Here is a 20,890-nt window from a genome sequence, read left to right as displayed (position 1 = left end):
GCAAAGACTTACAGCGTGTGGAGTAGACGGCGGCCACAAAGTACATCCGTACATGACATGACAATCAACACCAAAATAGGAGCGCAAGACAAGGACTAAAACCCTACACACGGGAAAACACCGAAAAACTCCAAATAAGTCACGGCGGGATGTGACAGGTCGTGACAGACTTTGAGACAAGTGCTATAGTGATGCATGGTTGGTTATGGCTATGGTTTGTATTCATATCCGACAAATAAGACAACAACTTTTTACTGTCAACTGACATCGTTTTTTAACGATTTGTGCTGGTGGTGTGTCTCCGGATTTTTTCAACGCAAAAAATGTGCCTTGGCTTAAAAAGGGTTGAAAAACACTGGTGTAGAGTCCCATTAGGCTACTGTTTATTTACCTGCATCAGCGCAGTATTGGGCATATTTTGAAAGGTTCAGAGGCAAATATACAAGCAAACATGGAAAAAATATTTTTTAAATAGGATGGAGTGGCACTCTTAAGAAAAATATTTTTTTAAAGATTTAAACCATTCATCATTACCAAAACGTTAAGGCTCGCTAAGATCGCACTTCATTTGACACTCACAACGATTTAGAGAACAGAAGTTTGAAGGCACATCATGTCTTTACATCTGCAGGGTCCAAAATTAGGCATTAATGGGTGAAAGACAAAGTTGGATGTATTCGTGCATCGGTAAGTAACGTATCTGATTGACATAGCGAGTGCCATGCTGCTGTGATCGTGATGCTAATAAGAGAAAGGATAAGTTTGGTTGCAGTTGATTTCCTGCTACAAATATTAGTCTCATCTACAATTCATGTCTGCAGTTGTGTTTATGGTGTGAAATTCATATTTTGTCTCATTATTTAGCTATAGATGTCCCTGGTGTTCAGCAATGTTTGCTAATGATATCAAGATTCAGTATATGCTGTTGAGCCTACGAGAGATTGTTTAATCCAATTCATTAATACTATTAAGACTATTGTCTTGATGCTAACGAATAGCACCAAAGACGCTACAATGTGGTCAACTGTGTCGATTAAAGCACTTGTCTTTCCTGCACCACAACAACAACTAAGCTTTTAGTTTCTGTTAAGAAAATCGACAATGAAAAGACATTGGATTGTACCAACAATTACAATATTTATCACTAGGAGTTAACATGACGTTGTTTTAATTGCACAATCAGGTCTTCCTAATTATATTTAGGCATAGAAACCACAAAAAAACCCACAAACTAATGCGATCTCTTGTCCTTTCTTTACATTTAGTACTGTTTTCAAACACTACTAATATAGTAGAGAATAAACGTGATTGCATCAGAGAAAGTTTCTCAAACAAATCAAATGTTCAATCAAACATTTTACAAAGTGATCGCTGCAGACACAATCATGTCCGATTATATTCCACAAGATGATGAAAGTGATATTTTTAAGAGCCATTTACTTCCAAGCACTTTTGTTTTTTCCTCTGATTTTATTACCTTTATTAACGACTGCTTTCGGGACTCTATGAAAGATCCTTCCTATCTCTCTATTTGAATGACTGGAACAGCCAAGAACAGAACAGCAATACAGCATTTTCTGCTCAAACTCTACACTCTCTCTCACTTGTTTTAATGTTCTGCTCAAGCTGGTTGACCTTAAGCCGCGAAGAAGAATAACGGATGTAATGTCATATGCAACCCAGAAATTCAATGGTATCCTAGAAGGTATTGCTTTGGCTTTTATAACCATGGCTTTTATAGCTTGGGACCATACTATATTTGTACTGTTATTGCTCAAAGTTACCCCAAGTCCAATAATTAGTCCTGTGGGACCCATTTGTATGAATTGGACCTTGGGGTCTGAAGTAAACTTCCATTCTTTTATTTTAAGTCCAATTGCTGCATGTGTAGAACATAAATAAAGAAGCACCTTCAGTTTGCTTTCCCAAGGACAGATCTTTAGTGTAATTGTGGACACTGCATGTAAACCGTACATCACAAAGCGCGCTGCAGTGTCTGATGACGTAAACCACAGTGTCACAAGGTACTGTTGGAGTCTGTATTATCGTGTGACAAATCATACTTTTGATGGATGAGCCTGGGTTTAAAGAATGTCAGCTCCATTTTAATGAGGTTGGGTCTACTTGTAGTTCTAACATCCTCCCCATAACCTCATCCATAAAAGCCCATTTGCACTGATTTGCCTGATATTAGTTTATTGATTTGCATACCAACAACCCATTTTTTGCAGATTCAAACTGTTTCAGCGATCGATATTGTCTGGAAATGCAATCACTTACAATGAACAAAGTACAGTAGAACCTAAGCGGAAAGGTCAACTGTGTTGCTGTTTGTGTAACCGTGATAGACAATGTTGTCGCTACATAGCATCATTCTGTGAAGACAAGAGGAGATAATGTGACATTAAAGGCCTACTGAAATGCGATTTTCTTATTTAAATGGGGATATCAGGTCCATTCTATGTGTCATACTTGTTCATCTCGCGATATTGCCATATTTTTGCTGAAAGGATTTAGTAGAGAACATCGACGATAAAGTTCGCAACTTTTGGTCGCTGATAAAAAAGCCTTGCCTGTACCGGAAGTAGCAGACGAGTAGCGTGACGTTACAGGTTGTGGAGCACCTCACATCTGCACATTGTTTACAATCATGGCCACCAGCAGCGAGAGCGATTCGGACTGAGAAAGCGACGATTTCCCCATTAATTTGAGCGAGGATGAAAGATTCGTGGATGAGGAAAGTGAGGGTGAAGGACTAGAGGGCAGTGGGAGCAATTCAGATAGGGAAGATGCTGTGAGAGGCGGGTGGAACCTGATATTCAGCTGGGAATGACTAAAACAGTAAATAAACACAAGACATATATATACTCTATTAGCCACAACACAACCAGGCTTATATTTAATATGCCACAAATTAATTCCGCATAACAAACACCTCCCCCCTCCCGTCCATATAACCCGCCAATACAACTCAAACACCTGCACAACACACTCAATCCCACAGCCCAAAGTACCGTTCACCTCCCCAAAGTTCATACAGCACATATATTTCCCCAAAGTCCCCAAAGTTACGTACGTGACATGCACATAGCGGCACGCACGTACGGGCAAGCGATCAAATGTTTGGAAGCCGCAGCTGCATGCGTACTCACGGTACTGCGTCTGCGTATCCAACTCAAAGTTCTCCTGGTAAGAGTCTCTGTTGTCCCAGTTCTCCACAGGCCAATGGTATAGCTTGACTGTCATCTTTCGGGAATGTAAACAATGAAACACCGGCTGTGTTTGTGTTGCTGCAGCCGCCCGCAATACACCGCTTCCCACCTACAGCTTTCTTCTTTGCTGTCTCCATTGTTCATTGAACAAATTGCAAAAGATTCACCAACACAGATGTCCAGAATACTGTGGAATTTTGTGATGAAAACAGACGACTTAATAGCTGGCCACCATGCTGTCCCAAAATGTCCTCTACAATCCGTGACGTCACGTGCCGGCGTCATCATACCGAGACGTTTTCAGCAGGATATTTTGCGCGAAATTTAAAATTGCACTTTAGCAAGCTAACTCGGCTGTATTGGCATGTGTTGCAATGTTAAGATTTCATCATTGATATATAAACTATCAGACTGCGTGGTCGGTAGTAGTGGGTTTCAGTAGGCCTCTAAGCAAAAGGATGAGTGCGTTACAGAGACAGATAATTTACAGCACACACACCAGCCACAAAATGTTTCCGCCACTCAAATATTAACACTATATTGGTAATTTTGCACGTGATTGTAATTGTATTCAATAATTATATCTAACCTACTTACAGTGTGCAGCCTTGTCAATTGATATAAAAGCATGTGTTAATCACAAAGATGATTATTTAACATATAAACCTTAGGCTTAGGTTAGACTGATTATAAAAATAAGTACTAACCAAGATACTGCATAGGAAGGGATTAATAGATAACTGCAGAAAATTACATGTGCATGCAATTTTGTTGTTATAATAAATAAACTAAATTGATATGTTTCTTGGCTAAACTGGTGCAAATTAAAATACAGCGTCACAACTTTAGTCATAATTTTTGCGGTTAAGAAACTTCTCTATGACTTTAGCTCCAGACTTCTTCTGTTTGTTTGATAACGTCATTACTGCCACAAGTGGTGAAACAGTGTACTATAAAGATATTTTTGGGCGGTCCTCTGGGAGCGCTCGCGACCTATGGTTAAAAAACCCTGGAGTAATAGTTTTTACATTTGGACTTTAATTTTGGAAAATAATTGTTTGTAATAAAAGACAGTAAGGAACAAGTTTAAATATGGGTTTGATATTGTTAAACTGTTAATAGTACTCACAATAAATATTTTAGACCAGGGGTCGGGAACCTTTTTGGCTGAGAGAGCCATGAAAGCCAAATATTTTAAAATGTATTTCCCTGAGAGCCATATAATATTCTCCAGTGTTGGGTTAGTTACTGAAAACCAGTAACTAGTTACAGTTACTAGTTACTTTATTTCAAAAGTAACTCAGTTACTAACTCAGTTACTTACACCAAAAAGTAATGCGGTACTGTGGAAAGTAACTATTTAGTTACTTCTTTTTTTCTTCTTTTTTTTTTAAACTCCCATCAATGCCCTTTTAGCCTTCATTTCAGTACTATTATTGCACTGGAAAATAATACAATCTGTTGATCAACTTGATATTCATTTGCATCACTGAACTCTGCAAAGCAATGTGCTCTACATACAACACACAAAGACAAAGATATGTTTCAAAGGGCCAATTTATTTCAGGCCAGAACACATTGACAAAACTATTTTAAATAGCTGCAACATAACATACATAAGTAACAAACAGCATAATAACACCATAGCTGTAAACCTGGCTTCACCCAAGGAAGGCACACATGACATACACAAAGCCTAACCAGGCATTTTTTTTCTCAAGGAATTCGGAAATAAAATCATGTCTTTATGAGATCAACACTGTACTGAAGCCCAGAACACTTTACACATTTCCCCAGTTTTAGTTTAGAGATAAGAAAAGATTGCCCTGGCCCACTAGGATCCCTCTTTATGTTTTTATAGTCTATACATTTAGAGTAGTCGAACGCGGTCACTGCTGCTGCTCACTGCTCCCCTCACCTCCCAGGGGGTGATTAAGGGTGATGGGTCAAATGCAGAGAATAATTTCGCCACACCTAGTGTGTGTGTGACAATCATTGGCACTTTAACTTTAAGTAGATGGGATCTTTGATCCAAGACACAACTTACATTTAACTAAAATGTTCTTTTCTTTGTGCTCGACAAAAGAAAAGTATTGAGAATGTCTCCATGTTAAGAAACTCGACTTCTGGCATCGCCATGATGTCTTGTTAGTTGTTATGAGAGTAGCGTATGTGTGTGTGGCCCTTTAAGATATGACAGCATGTGAGGTGAGTGATGTCAGTGAGTGGGTGGGCGAGAGAGGTGAGGGAGCGCAACAGTGAGTGCGTGCAGGTGATCTAGCTTGGTGGATGGCTGCATGCGAGACACCAATAAAGTCACAAAGTTGAAACAAACCGCCGGCCTCGTCATTCACCCTCGAGTCCGGAGCTGTAAAGACCCACTGCCGGGTAGAGGGAAGGTTGTTAGCCCTGAAGTACATAGGCCCTGGAGGAACGTCTCCCCTGCGCTCTTCGACTACGGTATGGGAGCCCACACCCGCCCCCAACCACACAAAGCACGCCTTTTCTTTTCCTTGTGACACAGAAGGACGACACCGCAGCGCTCCAATAAAACACACTCAGATCTTCTGTTTCTAGCCGATACTACATAAAAAAATAACGTAAAATAACGCAGTAACATATCATGTAGTAACGGTAACTGAGTTACTGAATATAAAAAATTACACGTTAGATTACTAGTTACCGCCAAAACGCGTTAGTCCCAACACTGAGAATAACATTGTTATTCTGAAGCTAACCAATAATAAATCAAATACTTCTTACCATTAATGCGACTTGTTGAACAGGTATGGTAGAAAACAGATGAATGGATTAAAATGCATGAGAATGTTTTATATTTTGAACGTTATTTTTAACACTGTGATTACCAGCGGAATTATTCATTACTTATCGTGTTAACCAATGTCAGCTAAGATTTATCTGAGAGCCAGATGCAGTTGTCAAAAGAGCCACATCTGGCTCGAAAGCCATAGGTTCCCTACCCCTGTATTAGACAATGTACAGTTGATACTTGTGATCGGTATTGGTTTTGGTATTGGTAGATCACACTCATGAATGATAGGAATAGTCAGAATAAAACATAGATTGTAGCATCCCTAATCCTTGAATCATGCTGAGCTTCAGACTGCTGACACAAATCCCCTATGTTACGAATGTTCTCGTGACCAACAAATGATGTATGAACTTGAGGAGGGCAACCCAGAAACACATTTTTACATACTGAAAATAGAACAGTTGTTTGGCTCCTTTTCTCCTTTCTCTCTCCCGACACGTTCTGTTTTAATTCAGTCACAAGAAACACCCAAATTCTCAAAATAAAACAATGTATTTGTTAAATTGACTTCTTTTGTTGCTTTTAGTTTGGACCACCTGACTTGTTTTTTTCTTCTCCCTGTTGAAGTAAAGTGTAATTGCATGAATAATTAAGTGTGCAGCTTTGGTAGTGCCAAAAGCTTCTCTGGGTCCATGTCAGGACTATATTTTTCTTTTAATGGTTTATTTAGATGATTTATTAATACTTACATCATTAAATATACATACTGTATGCTAAGAATTTAAAGAGGGAGAACCAAGTCAACTGTTTGCTTTTATTATTTACACATGGAGATACTAATCCATATTCAGTAGCATTCATTATGTCTTTAAAAACAAAACTACAAAAAAATTTACTTTCTAATACCAATGCATTTTTTTATGTATTTAAAAGGTATACATTGGTGGCCATCTACGACAATGCATTTTTTGTTTAGGTTGCTGTTTTAGGATTCTCCACTCTTCACCATCATAGTAACTGTTCTATTACCTCCATCAGGAAAGAGTCCATATTTAATGTTCACCAACCGCCATGAGATCCGTCGCATCGACCTGCTGAAGAGTGAATACACACAAGTGGTTCCTACACTGAAGAACGCCGTGGCGCTGGATGTGGACGTGGCCATCAATAAGATGTTCTGGTGTGATCTATACCATCGGAAAATATACAGGTATTGACTCAAACTGACATTATTGTTACGCTTGCAAAGAACATTTATTCTGAATTCTGCTCGGCACAGCATCAACTGTGTATTGAGCGGAAAAAAGAGTCTCTTTAAAAGTCCTTGTGTCTCTTTTACTGCAATTTTGTGTCTCATTGTATAATAACTAGGGATGTAAAGATATGAACATTTCATATCACGGTTATTGTGACCATAAGGATCATTGTTATCTCCATTATTTTTACAGTATTGTTGAATGTGCTCTAAAAGTACTTATACACACACACTGACATCTTTTAATTAAGTTTTATTTTATCCATCCATCCATCTTCTTCCGCTTATCCGAGGTCGGGTCGCGGAGGCTGCAGCCTAAGCAGGGAAGCCCAGACTTCCGTCTCCCCAGCCACTTCTTCTAGCTCTTCCTGGGGGATCCCGAGGCGTTCCCAGGCCAGCCGGGAGACATAGTATTCCCAACATGTCCTGGGTCTTCCCCATGGCCTCCTACCGGTCGGACGTGCCCTAAACACCTCCCTAGGGAGGCGTTCAGGTGGCATCCTGACCAGATGCCCGAACCACCTCATCTGGCTCCTCTCGATGTGGAGGAGCAGCGGCTTTACTTTAAGCTCCCACCGGATGACAGAGCTTCTCACCCTATCTCTAAGGGAGAGCTCCGCCACCCGGCGGAGGAAACTCATTTCGGCCGCTTGTACCCATGATCTTGTCCTTTCGGTCATGACCCAAAGCTCATGACCATAGGTGAGGATGGGAACGTAGATCGACCGGTAAATTGAGAGCTTTGCCTTCCGGCTCAGCTCCTTCTTCACCACAACGGATCGATACAGCGTCCGCATTACTGAAGACGCCGCACCGATCCGCCTGTCGATCTCACGATCCACTCTTCCCTCACTCGTGAACAAGACTCCGAGGTACTTGAACTCCTCCACTTGGAGCAGGGTCTCCTCCGCAACCCGGAGATAGCACTCAAGGAAGTCACAATCTTCGTTCAATGAATGTTCTGCAATTTGTCGTCCCCAAAGTAAGAACTGAACTGGGCAAGAAAGCATTTAGGTTTTCAGCACCGAAGGCTTGGAATAACCTACAATCGAACATTAAACTTCAAACCCTAGTTACGTTGAATGAGTTTAAAGCTTCTGTGAAAGGATTGCAGTCTACCTTGTCTGTATGCACATGTGTCATGTGAGCAAGTTTTAATGTTGTAAATGTGATGTTTTATGTATTTGTTTACTGTTTTTAATGTAACCTTGCTGCTGCTCTCTTGGCCAGGTCTCCCTTGGAAAAGAGATCTTTGATCTCAATGGGATTTTACCTGGTTAAATAAAGGCTAATAATAATAATAATAACTCCACCCTTTTCCGGGCGAGAACCATGGACTCGAAATTGGAGGTGCTCATTCTCATCCCAGTCGCTTCACACTCAGCTGCGAACCGATCCAGTGAGAGCTGAAGATCCTGATGAAGCCATCAGGGCCACATCATCTGCAAAAAGCAGAGACCTAATCCTGCAGCCACCAAACCGGATCCCCTCAACGCCTTGACTGCGCCTAGAAATTCTGTCCATAAAAGTTATGAACAGAATCGGTGATAAAGGGCAGCCTTGGCGGAGTCCAACCCTCACTGGAAACGTGTCCGACTTACTGCCGGCAATGCGGACCAAGCTCTGACACTGATCGTACAGGGAGCAGACCGCCACAATCAGACAGTCCGTTACCCCATACTCTCTGAGCACTCCCCACAGGACTTCCCAAGGGACACAATTGAATGCCTTCTCCAAGTCCACAAAGCACATGTAGACTGGTTGGGCAAACTCCCATGCACCCTCAAGGACCCTGCCGAGAATATAGAGCTGGTCCACAGTTCTACGACCAGGACGAAAACCACACTGTTCCTCCTGAATCCGAGGTTCGACTATCCGGCGTAGCCTCCTCTCCAGTACAGCTGAATAGACCTCAATAAGCAACACCCACAATATCATTTATTTGGTAAAAGAAACATTAATTATAGTGTTAATATTATTTTAGTGTTTCCATCCATCAATCCATCCGTCAATTTTCTACTGCTTGTCCCTTTCGGGGTCGCAGGGTTGCTAGAGCCTATCCCAGCGGCATTTGGGCGGAAGGCAGGTTTCACCCTGGACAAGTCGGCACCTCATCGCAGGGCCAACACAGATAGACAGACAACATTCACACACTATTGAATATGTTTATCTTCTGTTTTAATTTGTAAAGGTATTAGAATGTTTATTAATATTAAAGACAAAACAGGTGTTGTTTGTAATTGTAATGTTTTGGGAATCTATATAGATGATAAATTAAATTGGAAACTGTACATAAATATACTTAAGACAAAGATGGCAAAAAATATTGGTATGTTACATAAAATCAAAAACTCCGTAAATCAAAAGGCTCTTAACATGTTATATAATTATTTCGTACTCCCTTATCTTAATTATTGTGTTGAAATCTGGGGTAACAATTACAAAACAAACATCAACTCTATATTCTTACTTCAAAAGAAAGCGATTAGAATTGTAAATTATGCAGATTATCATGACCATACCAATGCTCTGTTTATTAAATTAAAAACATTAAAACTGCACGATCTTGTTGACCTCAACACTGCTATTGTGACGTACAAAGCTCATAACCACATGCTGCCTGGGTGTTTACAGGAGAGGTTTAAACCCAGAGAGAATCCCTATGACCTCAGAGGTTCAGCTGTCTTTCAGAAAGCTAAGATAAGAATGAGCTTAAAAAGTAGATGTGTTTCTGTCAGGGGGGTTCAACTGTGGAACAGCTTGGATGATTCCTTAAAATGTTCCAGTTCCATTCACACATTTAAAAAACACTTTAAGACCAATGTCTTGGAAAAATATATCACTCTTGAATCAACACAGTAGTTAATACTATGATCAATGTTAATTAAAATACTAAATGTGGGATATAAATAATAATGGAAGTATAAATGTTTGTATATAGTATATCATTGGTACAAAGGATGTTTCACATGCCTTTACTGTGTATATAATTTAACTGTGTTTATGTTGTGTATAATGTGTATTTATAATATGTTGTACAAAGGACATTTCATAATTTTCGGAAGTTCATCTTGTACTTGATATTGTTTATAGGATTAGGCGCAATAAGTGTTCAACTTCAGCCTAAACCCTTTCGGTCTGCAACATTTTCATTTTCAATCTATGAATGTACAACTGTTTGTTTATTTTGTTGACAATTGACCGAAGAATAATAAACTATAATGGGAAGAACGTTCATAGTCCTGTTAGAATTTAACGTAGCAAAGCGATTGGTGCACAAGGTGCTTCTCCAGGAAATGAGCTGTATCGCCGTGTGATAAACTATCGGGGTTTTACAATAATTACAATTTAAAATGGCAATACTAACCATTGGGAATTTTGCCGCATTTTATCATTATTACGTTAATCTTCGCATCCTTTCAAGTAGCACAAATGATACATCAGGTTTTGTGACTAAGTGAAAATCAAAACTGTATGTTTGACCGTTACATAAGAAATATTATATATCCAATTATTCTGTTGCAGACACCTAAAATATTAGCAAGCATATTTATAAAGAATAATGATAGTATGAATATATAAAGAAATTAATGAGTTACCTAGTGTGTGAATGTGAGTGTGAATGTTGTCTGTCTGTCTGTGTTGGCCCTGCGATGAGGTGGCGACTTGTCCAGGGTGTACCCCGCCTTCCGCCCGATTGTAGCTGAGATAGGCTCCAGCGCCCCCCGCGACCCCGAAGGGAATAAGCGGTAGAAAATGGATGGATGGGATGGAAAATGTTACATCATATTTATCTTTAGTGAAGAATCGTGTTGGCAAAGACGGTGAAGGGCGGAGGGGAAATCATAACCAAGCAGACGCCATCTTTGTGCATTTCCAGGTGTTCTATTTTGGAATCAATTGGTGTTTTTCACCTTCTTTATCAAAGTGCTGGCACTCATGTTATATCCAAAATCGTACAGACAACGGCCGTGTGCTCACACTAGATTACCAGGAATAATACCCCAGCACCCCCCGCGACACCAAAAGGGACAAGCGGTAGAACATGGATGGATGGATGGATACGCGGGCATATGGACTAGTTTGTTAAGTGCAATGTTTGGCCATACAATAACCGAGACAGCATGTATGAAAACCGTGACAAACTTTTGGCAAATATTTTTGTCAAAAATGGACTTGGGCAGCACGGTAGAAGAGGGGTTTGTGCGTCTGCCTCACAATACGAAGGTCCTGGGTGCGATCCTGCACTCGGGATCTTTCTGTGTGGAGTTTGCATGTTCTCCCCGTGACTGCGTGGGTTCCCTCCGAGTACTCCGTCTTCCTCCCACTTCCAACACCTGGGGATAGGTTGATTGGCAACACTAAATGGGCCCTAGTGTGTGAATGTGAGTGTGAATGTTGTCTGTCTATCTGTGTTGGCCCTGCGATGAGGGATAAGCGGTAGAAAATGGATGGATGGATGGATGGACTTGGGCATGGCACCAAATTATTGGCCCACATACACAAGTCTCCTAAAGGCAGAGGTGGGACCAAGTCATTGCTTTGCAAGTCACAAGTAAGTCTCAAGTCTTTGCCCTCAAGTCCGAGTCAAGTCCCGAGTCAAGACAGAGCAAGTCCGAGTCAAGTCCAAAGTCAAGACTGGAAAGTCTCAAGTCAAGTCCCAAGTCCTGCATTTTGAGTTCCGAGTCCTTTCAAGTCGTTTAACCACAGACTAATATATTTACACAGATTGTGTATGCTTTTAAAATGCTGTATTTATTTATTAAAACAAGTGCATTTGAAATTGCAGGGAAAAAGATAGTGCTGACATTGCACTTCAAAATAGCACTATTAACCAGTCATTTTAAACACGTAACTCATTCCTTTACAGAATAAACACATTTGAAAAAAACAAGTGCAACTGTACTTATTTGCACAAAAGTGTTAACATTGTATTTTAATGGCATATTGCATTGTAACTAGTTCCACAGCAGTTTCTATCCTGTTCTTACCTTATCTCATTGATCTCATCTCATACTGTATGTGTGTTTATGTGTGCGTACACATGAAAAACATAACAAATATATGAACATAACAATGAACAGAGTTGTACTTTTTAGATGTCAGGACCCTATGCAATATGTACACATATTCTTAATATAGTATACATTTTAACTGACCTTTATTTGACTATGTTTGTCTTTTTGTAGGTGGCTAAAATACGCGGTGCTGCTGACCACCGTCTAACTTTACGTTACTGTGTGTGATACATTGACTAACGTAATGTTACTGTGTGTGATACATTGACTAACGTAATGTTACTGTGTGTGATACATTGACTAACGTTACGTTACTGTGTGTGATACATTGACTAACGTTACGTTACTGTGTGTGATACATTGTCTAACGTAACGTTATGTGTAGGTACCTCATGCAACCCTGCTTAAAAAAAAATCACTTGACAAAAAGTATGAATAAAGTAGCAAACTGCAGTGGACGCAACAGATTGCCGTGTTTGCAATGACGTTGTAACCATAGACATCTTATAAGTAGACGCAGGTTGCTGTGACGTGAGCAATTTGGCCGCCATCTTGAAGTGGTGATGAGGAGCCGGCGAGCAGCCTAAACTGACAGTTGACAGGTAGAAAACAAAGATGCCGGGCTGGTGTTCAGCGTTTTCCTGCTCAAATGAGCGGACTGTTGAAAATAGGAATCGGGGGATTACTTTTCACAAGTAAGATTTAACATTAACGTACTATTGGTTGTATCTTATGAAAATAATATTACCACAGAGTTGAGAAGGATCAAAGATCTTCAATATTGTATGTGAAAATCACAAATAAATCTTCTGGGGGAGGATGACGCCCCTACAGGGGTTTGGTTTACAAACTTTCAGCCCCACCTAAAACAAAATTCACCAGCCGCCACTGATTATGATGCATTCTCATTTTAGGCAAAGTATAAGACAATACTTTCTTAACAGTATAATTGTAACCAGGAATAAGTCTTCAAGTAACAGTATTCAAATACTAACATTGTTGGGTAAAACAGAATTTGGTTTTATTCTGAATCCAGTGAAACAGATTGGTGGTATTAGCTGATATGAAGACTTTCAGGTGTTTATATGTGTTTATGTTTAAGTATTTGGCAGACGCTTTTATCCAAAGCGACTTACATAAAATAATACATATAAAACAATCACTGCAAATATTATCATTTAAGGGAAGAATGTAATAGAAAATATCAATACAAAGTGTCAAGACAGAATAAACTCTCTGCTGCTGAAGCAACAGAGATACAGTCTATAGGTCCCTAAGATATATAGATATCTAATGTATTCATACATTGTTTATGTAGGATATACGCATGTATATATAACCTAATCATATTGTTTCTTCAACTTAAAAATAGTTTACCGTTTTTTCCCCTTCTCTAGGATTATAATCCCAGTTTTGATCTCGGACGTCTGGTCACTTATAGCATATAAGAATATTATATTACTGTTAAGCAAACTATGAATACTAAAACACGCCAAAACATGTGTCTGTTATCATAGCTACAAGTATGACAAAAAAGGGGGGTGAAAATCAGTGGTATTCAGTGAGGTAAAATGAATTAAATGCGCTGACAGTTCATTGCTCCTGCCAAATGAATTGCACTGAGTGGAGCGGATCACCACTCCAAGATGGCGGCCCCGCGCCTCGTCTGCGCCAGTAGGCAGTAGCGCTCCATGCTGCGTCTACTTATAAGATGTCTATGGTTATAACGTTAGCAGTGAGTTTGCAGCCTCACTGATTTAACTACACAGCAAATACAAGTCACGTAACTTAGCCAATAAACGTTATCTTACATTCAAAACTTACCCTTCTTTGTGCAACTTCAAATGTTGAACGTTGTTGCGTCTCCGTCTGTAATATTCGAACTGCGTGATTTCCATACGGTAATTCGTTTTTTGTTGACCAAGTCGTAGTTTTTATACCCGAACGAAACCAACTTTGGCATAATTGTTGCGTTGTTTGACAACTTGTTCGGTGGTTGTACTGCAATTTGATTGGATGAATGCTGCGTGATGAAAACAACGTAGATCTAATTTGATTGGCTGTTGTACTGACAGCACACCAGCTGACAGGAACAACACGCTGAGAGACACACAAAACTTTCATATTCAAATGGCAGAAAAAAAACTTTCAAACAAAAACAACAATAGCCCAACACCCCCTTGTGCTTGGGGCTGTGGTAAAACATTCCCACTTACCCCTACACTTCGATGCCCCTGCATACAAAAGCCAATAATGTTATTGTTATTTAATACTGTCATATTATGCTGTTTTTACTGAGTTCTATTATCTACTGAGTATCACAACCTGCCATTCTGTCAGCATGGTGTGGTTTTGTAGATGTGTATTTTGTCAGTCACAGCTGGAGGGTTTTGTCACCTTCCGACAGTTAAGGTGGAGTTGTTTGTCCTCTACAGATATACACACATTTACAATGGATTTGTGTGCGTGTGTGCCCGTGTATGTGCATGCTGATGAATAATGATCGTGATTATTGAGGCAGTAAAATTAGAGAGAGACCATATGGCTCATTTGAGAAGATAAAAGGCCCTTCCCACTACTTCCACCCAGGTTCTGACACATGCAAGCACATCTGTGCACATGCCCAGGCACACAAATACCGTACACCACACACGGATTGCAGCAATAAAAACGAAGAGAATTAGAGAAATGTGTTATTATTTCACCTAAAAGGTTTCTTCCACTCTTTGAACTTACATTTTATGAAAACAAAACTTTGATATCAATCAATCAATCACAGATTATTTATGTAGCCCTTAACCAGAAATGTCTCAAAGGGCTGCACAAACCATAACGACATCCTCTGATCCGATCCCACATCAGGGCACCGATCACCTCCCCAGGGGACCGGTGTAATAGATGCTGAGTGGATATGGGTAATAATTAGGGATGTCCGATAATATCGGACTGCCGATATTATCGGCTGATAAATGCTTTAAAATGTAATATCGGAAATTATCGGTATCGGTTTCAAAAAGCAAAATGTATGAATATTTAAAACACCGCTGTGTACACGGACGTAGGGAGAAGTACAGAGTGCCAATAAACCTTAAATGCACTGCCTTTGCGTGCCGGCCCAATCACATAATATCTACGGCTTTTCACACACACAAGTGAATGCAACGCATACTTTGTCAATGGCCATACGGGTCACACAACTTTAACATTGTTACAAATATGCGCCACACTGTGAACCCACACCAAACAAGAATGACAAACACATTTCGGGAGAACATCCGCACCGTAACACAACATAAACACAACAGAACAAATACCCAGAACCCCTTGCAGCACTAACTCTTCCAGGACGCTACCGCCTACCCACCCACCCCACCAACCCCGCCCACCTCAACCTCCTCATGCTCTCTCAGGGAGAGCATGTCCCACATGCCAAGCTGCTGTTTTGAGGCATGTTAAAAAAAAATAATGCACTTTGTGACTTCAATAATAAATATGGCAGTGCCATGTTGGCATTTTTTTCCATAACTTGAGTTGATTTATTTTGGAAAACCTTGTTACATTGTTTAATGCATCCAGCGGGGCATCACAACAAAATTAGGCATGATAATGTGTTAATTCCACGACTGTATATATCGGCATCGGTTGATATCGGAATCGGTAATTAAGAGTTGGACAATATCGGAATATCGGATATCGTCAAAAAAGCCATTATCGGACATCTCTAATGTAAAGGCACACTTAATATGCTGGAGTGTTGGGACATGACATCTCCTGCACAGCAAGTGACATGGAAGGCACCGCCTCCCCAACAATGTTTCGCCATTTTTTCTTGCCTGCAGGCGCCTGAGTAAAGCATTCGCACACTGAGACATGGTTCGCACACAGAGGAATATTTAACTTGATCTAAAATTTCGTAAATCAAAATGTTCGCGTATAGAGGGGTTCTCGTAAATTGAGGTTGCACTGTATTCTGTTACAAATGCTCAGATAAAAAATGAACTGTACAAAAACCCAATCAATATGTCCCATAAGAAATAATGCAACAGCAATTATTCCGTTCTGCACACCCAAAAATGTTAACACAAAACAGAAATAAATCAATAAACCACCCACACATAATAAAAATGAATAAATGATTCCCTTGCTGCACTCTATTGATAATGTTAATTAAATAAAATTAAAACACTTCCTTCTGGTCCAGATAATATGTATTGCATATCCTTTGGTGTAGATCAGTGGTTCCCAAACTATGGCCCACCAGCGTCCAAAATCCGGCCCGCGGGAAGTCCCAAGGAAAAAAAAAAAGTTATCATTATTATTTTTTTAATATATTTTTTTTTAATTTGTCCTTTCTGATCCATTTTCTACTGCTTGTCACTCTCGGTGTCTCCTAGCCGCTCAGGCAAATCATTTTTTTAACCCAATGCGGCCCCCGAGTCAAAAAGTTTGGGGACCCCTGGTGTAGATTTTGTGTAACTTCTGCTCCACAGAACATTCATGACCTATGTGGAGGTCTTGCTCCTCCGGGTTCTCTGGACCGCCAATGACGGACATGACAGCCGTGTTCATCATTGTGAACAATGATTTATTTTTCAACGAGTTGTGCTTTTCAGCCATGTTAAAGTCTCTTGCTCGTTCTCCACCATCAACCACCACTCTCCTTCCCGACTGCTGCCTTTAACAGAGCGACAGGTGATCAGACAAACACTCACAGCTGTGTCATCTACGCACCTGTCACTAATCTCGAATCCGATCCTGACACCCCCCGCTTGGCTGTAGGTCCGCAGGCCACGCCCCCCCACAACCTACTTTTTGCGTATGTCTGCAAGATGTTCGTTTCTGGAGGCGTTCCAAGATTGCAAATGAAACCACGCCCCACCCTCTCCAAACGTATAATAATATATCATTTGAAAATGTACACCGTTTAAATATACATCTTGAAGACAAGCCGCAACACTTTTTATTTCCAGACAGAATAAAAACTAATCTTCATAATCATTATATTGATTCACCCTGTCGAATTAACACCTGCCCATTCTCAGATCAATACAGAGCTGCATAAAAAAAAAAGATGCTTTGAGCAGCATTTATGTCACGGCATCTCACACTTTGGTGTTTTTGTGCACATGACAAAATTGGATGAAAATAATACTTTTTACTACCTTATCTTTTGTTTCATCAAACCAAGTCATAATATCGCCGTATTTTTCCCCTCTGAGTTTAGCTGCGTCTAATCCAATTTAGTACTGATCCAATTTCATACTGGTCCATCTTGACAAAACAGGCCCATGTAAAAATGTTGTTTAGACAAAACACTTATTTTCCACTTATTTTCTAAAGCAAGCAAAGCAGAACAAATCAGAGTGCATTTGACAAGAAAGAATAACACCCGAGGAGCTCCTCCTCTTCCCACTGGCTGATAGCTTATACTTAATGTAAAGTATGTCCACCTCACAGTGACGTCGCAATGTAGCTAATCTTAAAAAAAGATTGCATATCACCGCGGGTGGCCGCATCCAGAACTGCGTGTGAAGCATACTTGCCAACCCTCCCGGATTTTCCGGGAGACTCCCGAAAACCTGCCGGGACAAATTTTCTCCCGAAAATCTCCCGAAATTCAGGCAGACCTGGAGGCCACGCCCCCTCCAGCTCCATGCGGACCTGGAGAGGGTCCGCATGGAGCAATGTTGTTGTAATATATTGAGTTGGAGGCAATAAACAGGCGAGGTGATGAAGTACGTCTCTTTACTGTAGACTTCAGAACAGTGGTACTCGAAACCTTTCTGGGTAACTGCGGATCACTGGTGGGGTTATTGTTGTGGGTGATCTGGGTTCTGATGATGGCAACTCAGCAGCCCTTGAATCTGGTTCAATGATGAGACTAGTTTGTGTCTGACTCACTGATGGTCCTGATGATGGAACTGAAACAGCACTGTCCAGTTGTACTGATGGCACATTTTCTGCAACTGGTGGAGACTATATAACTGGCAGTCTCTCCATGTTTTCTCGCCATGGTAACACTGTGCGCTGTCTCCGTCCCTCTTGATATATATATATATATATATAAGAAAATACTTCACTTTCAGTGAATTCTAGCTATATATATATATATATATGTATGTGTGGGAAAAAAAATCACAAGACTATTTCATCTCTACAGGCCTGTTTCATGAGGGGGGGGTCCCTCAATTGCGCTCTACTACGGTATCGAGCACTATTTTTTGGATAACCTTATTAAGACATATATATATATATATATATATATATATATATATATATATATATATATGAAATACTTGACTTTGTGAATTCTAGCTGTAAATATACTCCTCCCCTCTTAGCCACGCCCCCGCCCCACCCCGACCACGCCCCCCCAGCCCCCACCCTCCACCTCCCGAAATCGGAGGTCTCAAGGTTGGCAAGTATGGTGCGAAGTCACGTCAAAATGTATGAACTTTGTGATTTGAGGCAGTAACCAAAGTATCCAACATTGTAACAGTCATACATGTTTGTCTGAACAGCCAAAAATCATCAAGGGACCTTTTAGGCAAAACCAACTTTTCTTACCTAATGGTACCTGTTTGTGTGATTGGTTTCTGCATAATTCCCGAAAGTTTTAATTCAAACCATGGAGGCATGGCTGAAATATTTGCAAAATAATCCAAACGAGCCGTTTTTGCTCTGTCCTGGGACAGTAGCGGATATCTCCATATATTCAGCCATTGTAGTCTGACATTGGAGTCAATAAGTTCCTTCTTTTTCTCTATCCTCTTGTTGTGGGGCAGACTGGCTCGTACATGCGCGTGCATTCTCCGCTGTTGCCATTTTTAATACCAAGTAGCATATAGTTCGAACTTATACAGTAACAGTTAGTAGACTCCATATGGACGCGTTGAAAACTACAACATGGCTGAGGAGAACAAGACACTGTCGAAGTAGAGGCACTTAAAGGCCTACTGAAATGCGATGTTCTTATTTAAACGGGGATAGCAGGTCCATTCTATGTGTCATACTTGATCATTTCGCGATATTGCCATGTTTTTGCTGAAAGGATTTAGTAGAGAACATCGACGATAAAGTTCGCAACTTTTGGTCGCTGATAAAAAAGCCTTGCCTGTACCAGAAGTAGCAGACGAGTAGCGTGACGTCACAAGTTGTGGAGCTCCTCACATCCGCACATTGTTTACAATCATGGCCACCAGCAGCGAGAGCGTTTCGGAACGAGAAATCGATGATTTCCCCATTAATTTGAGCGAGGATGAAAGATTTGTGGATGAGGAAAGTGAGACTGAAGGACTAGAGGGCAGTGGGAGCGATTCAGATAGGGAAGATGCTGTGAGAGGCGGGTGGGACCTGATATTCAGCTGGGAATGACTAAAACAGTAAATGAACACTAGACATATATATACTCTATTAGCCACAACACAACCAGGCTTATATTTAATATGCCACATATTAATCCCGCATGACAAACACCTCCCCCCTCCCGTCCATATAACCCGCCAATACAACTCAAACACCTGCACAACACACTCAATCCCACAGCCCAAAGTACCGTTCACCTCCTCAAAGTTCATACAGCACATATATTTCCCCAAAGTCCCCAAAGTTACGTATGTGAGACTTTTTGAGACTTTTATTAGTAGGTTGCACAGTACAGTACATATTCCGTACAATTGACCACTAAATGGTAACACCCGAATAAGTTTTTCAACTTGTTTAAGTCGGGGTCCACTTAAATTGATTCATGATACAGATATATACTATCATATATACTATCATCATAATACAGTCATCACACAAGATAATCATCAGGGTGTATACATTGAATTATTTACGTGACATGCACGTAGCGGCACGCACGTACGGGCAAGCGATCAAATGTTTGGAAGCGTACTTACAGTACCGTGTCTGCGTATCCAACTCAAAGTCCTCCTGGTAAGAGTCTCTGTTGTCCCAGTTCTCCACAGGCCAATGGTAAAGATTGACTGTCATCTTTCGGGAATGTAAACAATGAAACACCGGCCGTGTTTGTGTTGCTAAAGTCGGTCGCAATACACCGCTTTCCTCCTACAGCTTTCTTCTTTGCTGTCTCCATTGTTCATTGAACAAATTGCAAAAGATTCACCAACACAGATGTCCAGAATACTGTGGAATTTTGCGATGAAACAGACGACTTAATAGCTGGCCATCATGCTGTCTCAAAATGTCCTCTACAATCCGTGACGTCACGCGCTGACGTCATCATACCGAGACATTTTCAGCAGGATATGTCGCGCGAAATTCAAAATTGCACTTTAGTAAGCTAACCCGGCCGTATTGGCATGTGTTGCAATGTTAAGATTTCATCTTTGATATATAAACTATCAGACTGCGTGGTCGGTAGTAGTGGGTTTCAGTAGGCCTTTAAATAAGATTGTCCAGAAAATGGCGCATCCTGAAGAGACGGTCAGAAAGCGGCTTGAAGACACATAATCTACGCAAAATCTTGACCAAAGAACCACCATTACATGTTTTAAATGTACAAATATATGACCCCTTTAACAGAACCACTATCCAATATTCTTGGTTTGGGGCACATCCCGCAGAATGATACACGGGCAAACAGATTAGTTTGTTTGGTGCAATGCAA

The 20,890-nt window shown here is 40.5% G+C and overlaps 1 protein-coding gene across 6 annotated transcripts in view; it reads left to right on the top strand.

The window, feature by feature from the left end:
- Positions 1-20,890, top strand: part of lrp8 (low density lipoprotein receptor-related protein 8, apolipoprotein e receptor) — a 447,631-nt gene that overhangs the window by 349,431 nt on the left and 77,310 nt on the right. For all 6 annotated transcript variants that reach the window (XM_061975707.2, XM_061975706.2, XM_061975705.2 and 3 more), the window contains exon 10: positions 7,024-7,195. In XM_061975707.2, the coding sequence (XP_061831691.2) occupies positions 7,024-7,195 (172 nt within the window). The remainder of the gene's footprint in view (positions 1-7,023; positions 7,196-20,890) is intronic.

The sequence above is a fragment of the Nerophis lumbriciformis genome, linkage group LG14, assembly GCF_033978685.3.
Source record: "Nerophis lumbriciformis linkage group LG14, RoL_Nlum_v2.1, whole genome shotgun sequence".
In the NCBI taxonomy this organism is placed as follows: Eukaryota; Metazoa; Chordata; class Actinopteri; order Syngnathiformes; family Syngnathidae; genus Nerophis; species Nerophis lumbriciformis.
This window is presented reverse-complemented; position numbering and strand designations above follow the sequence as displayed.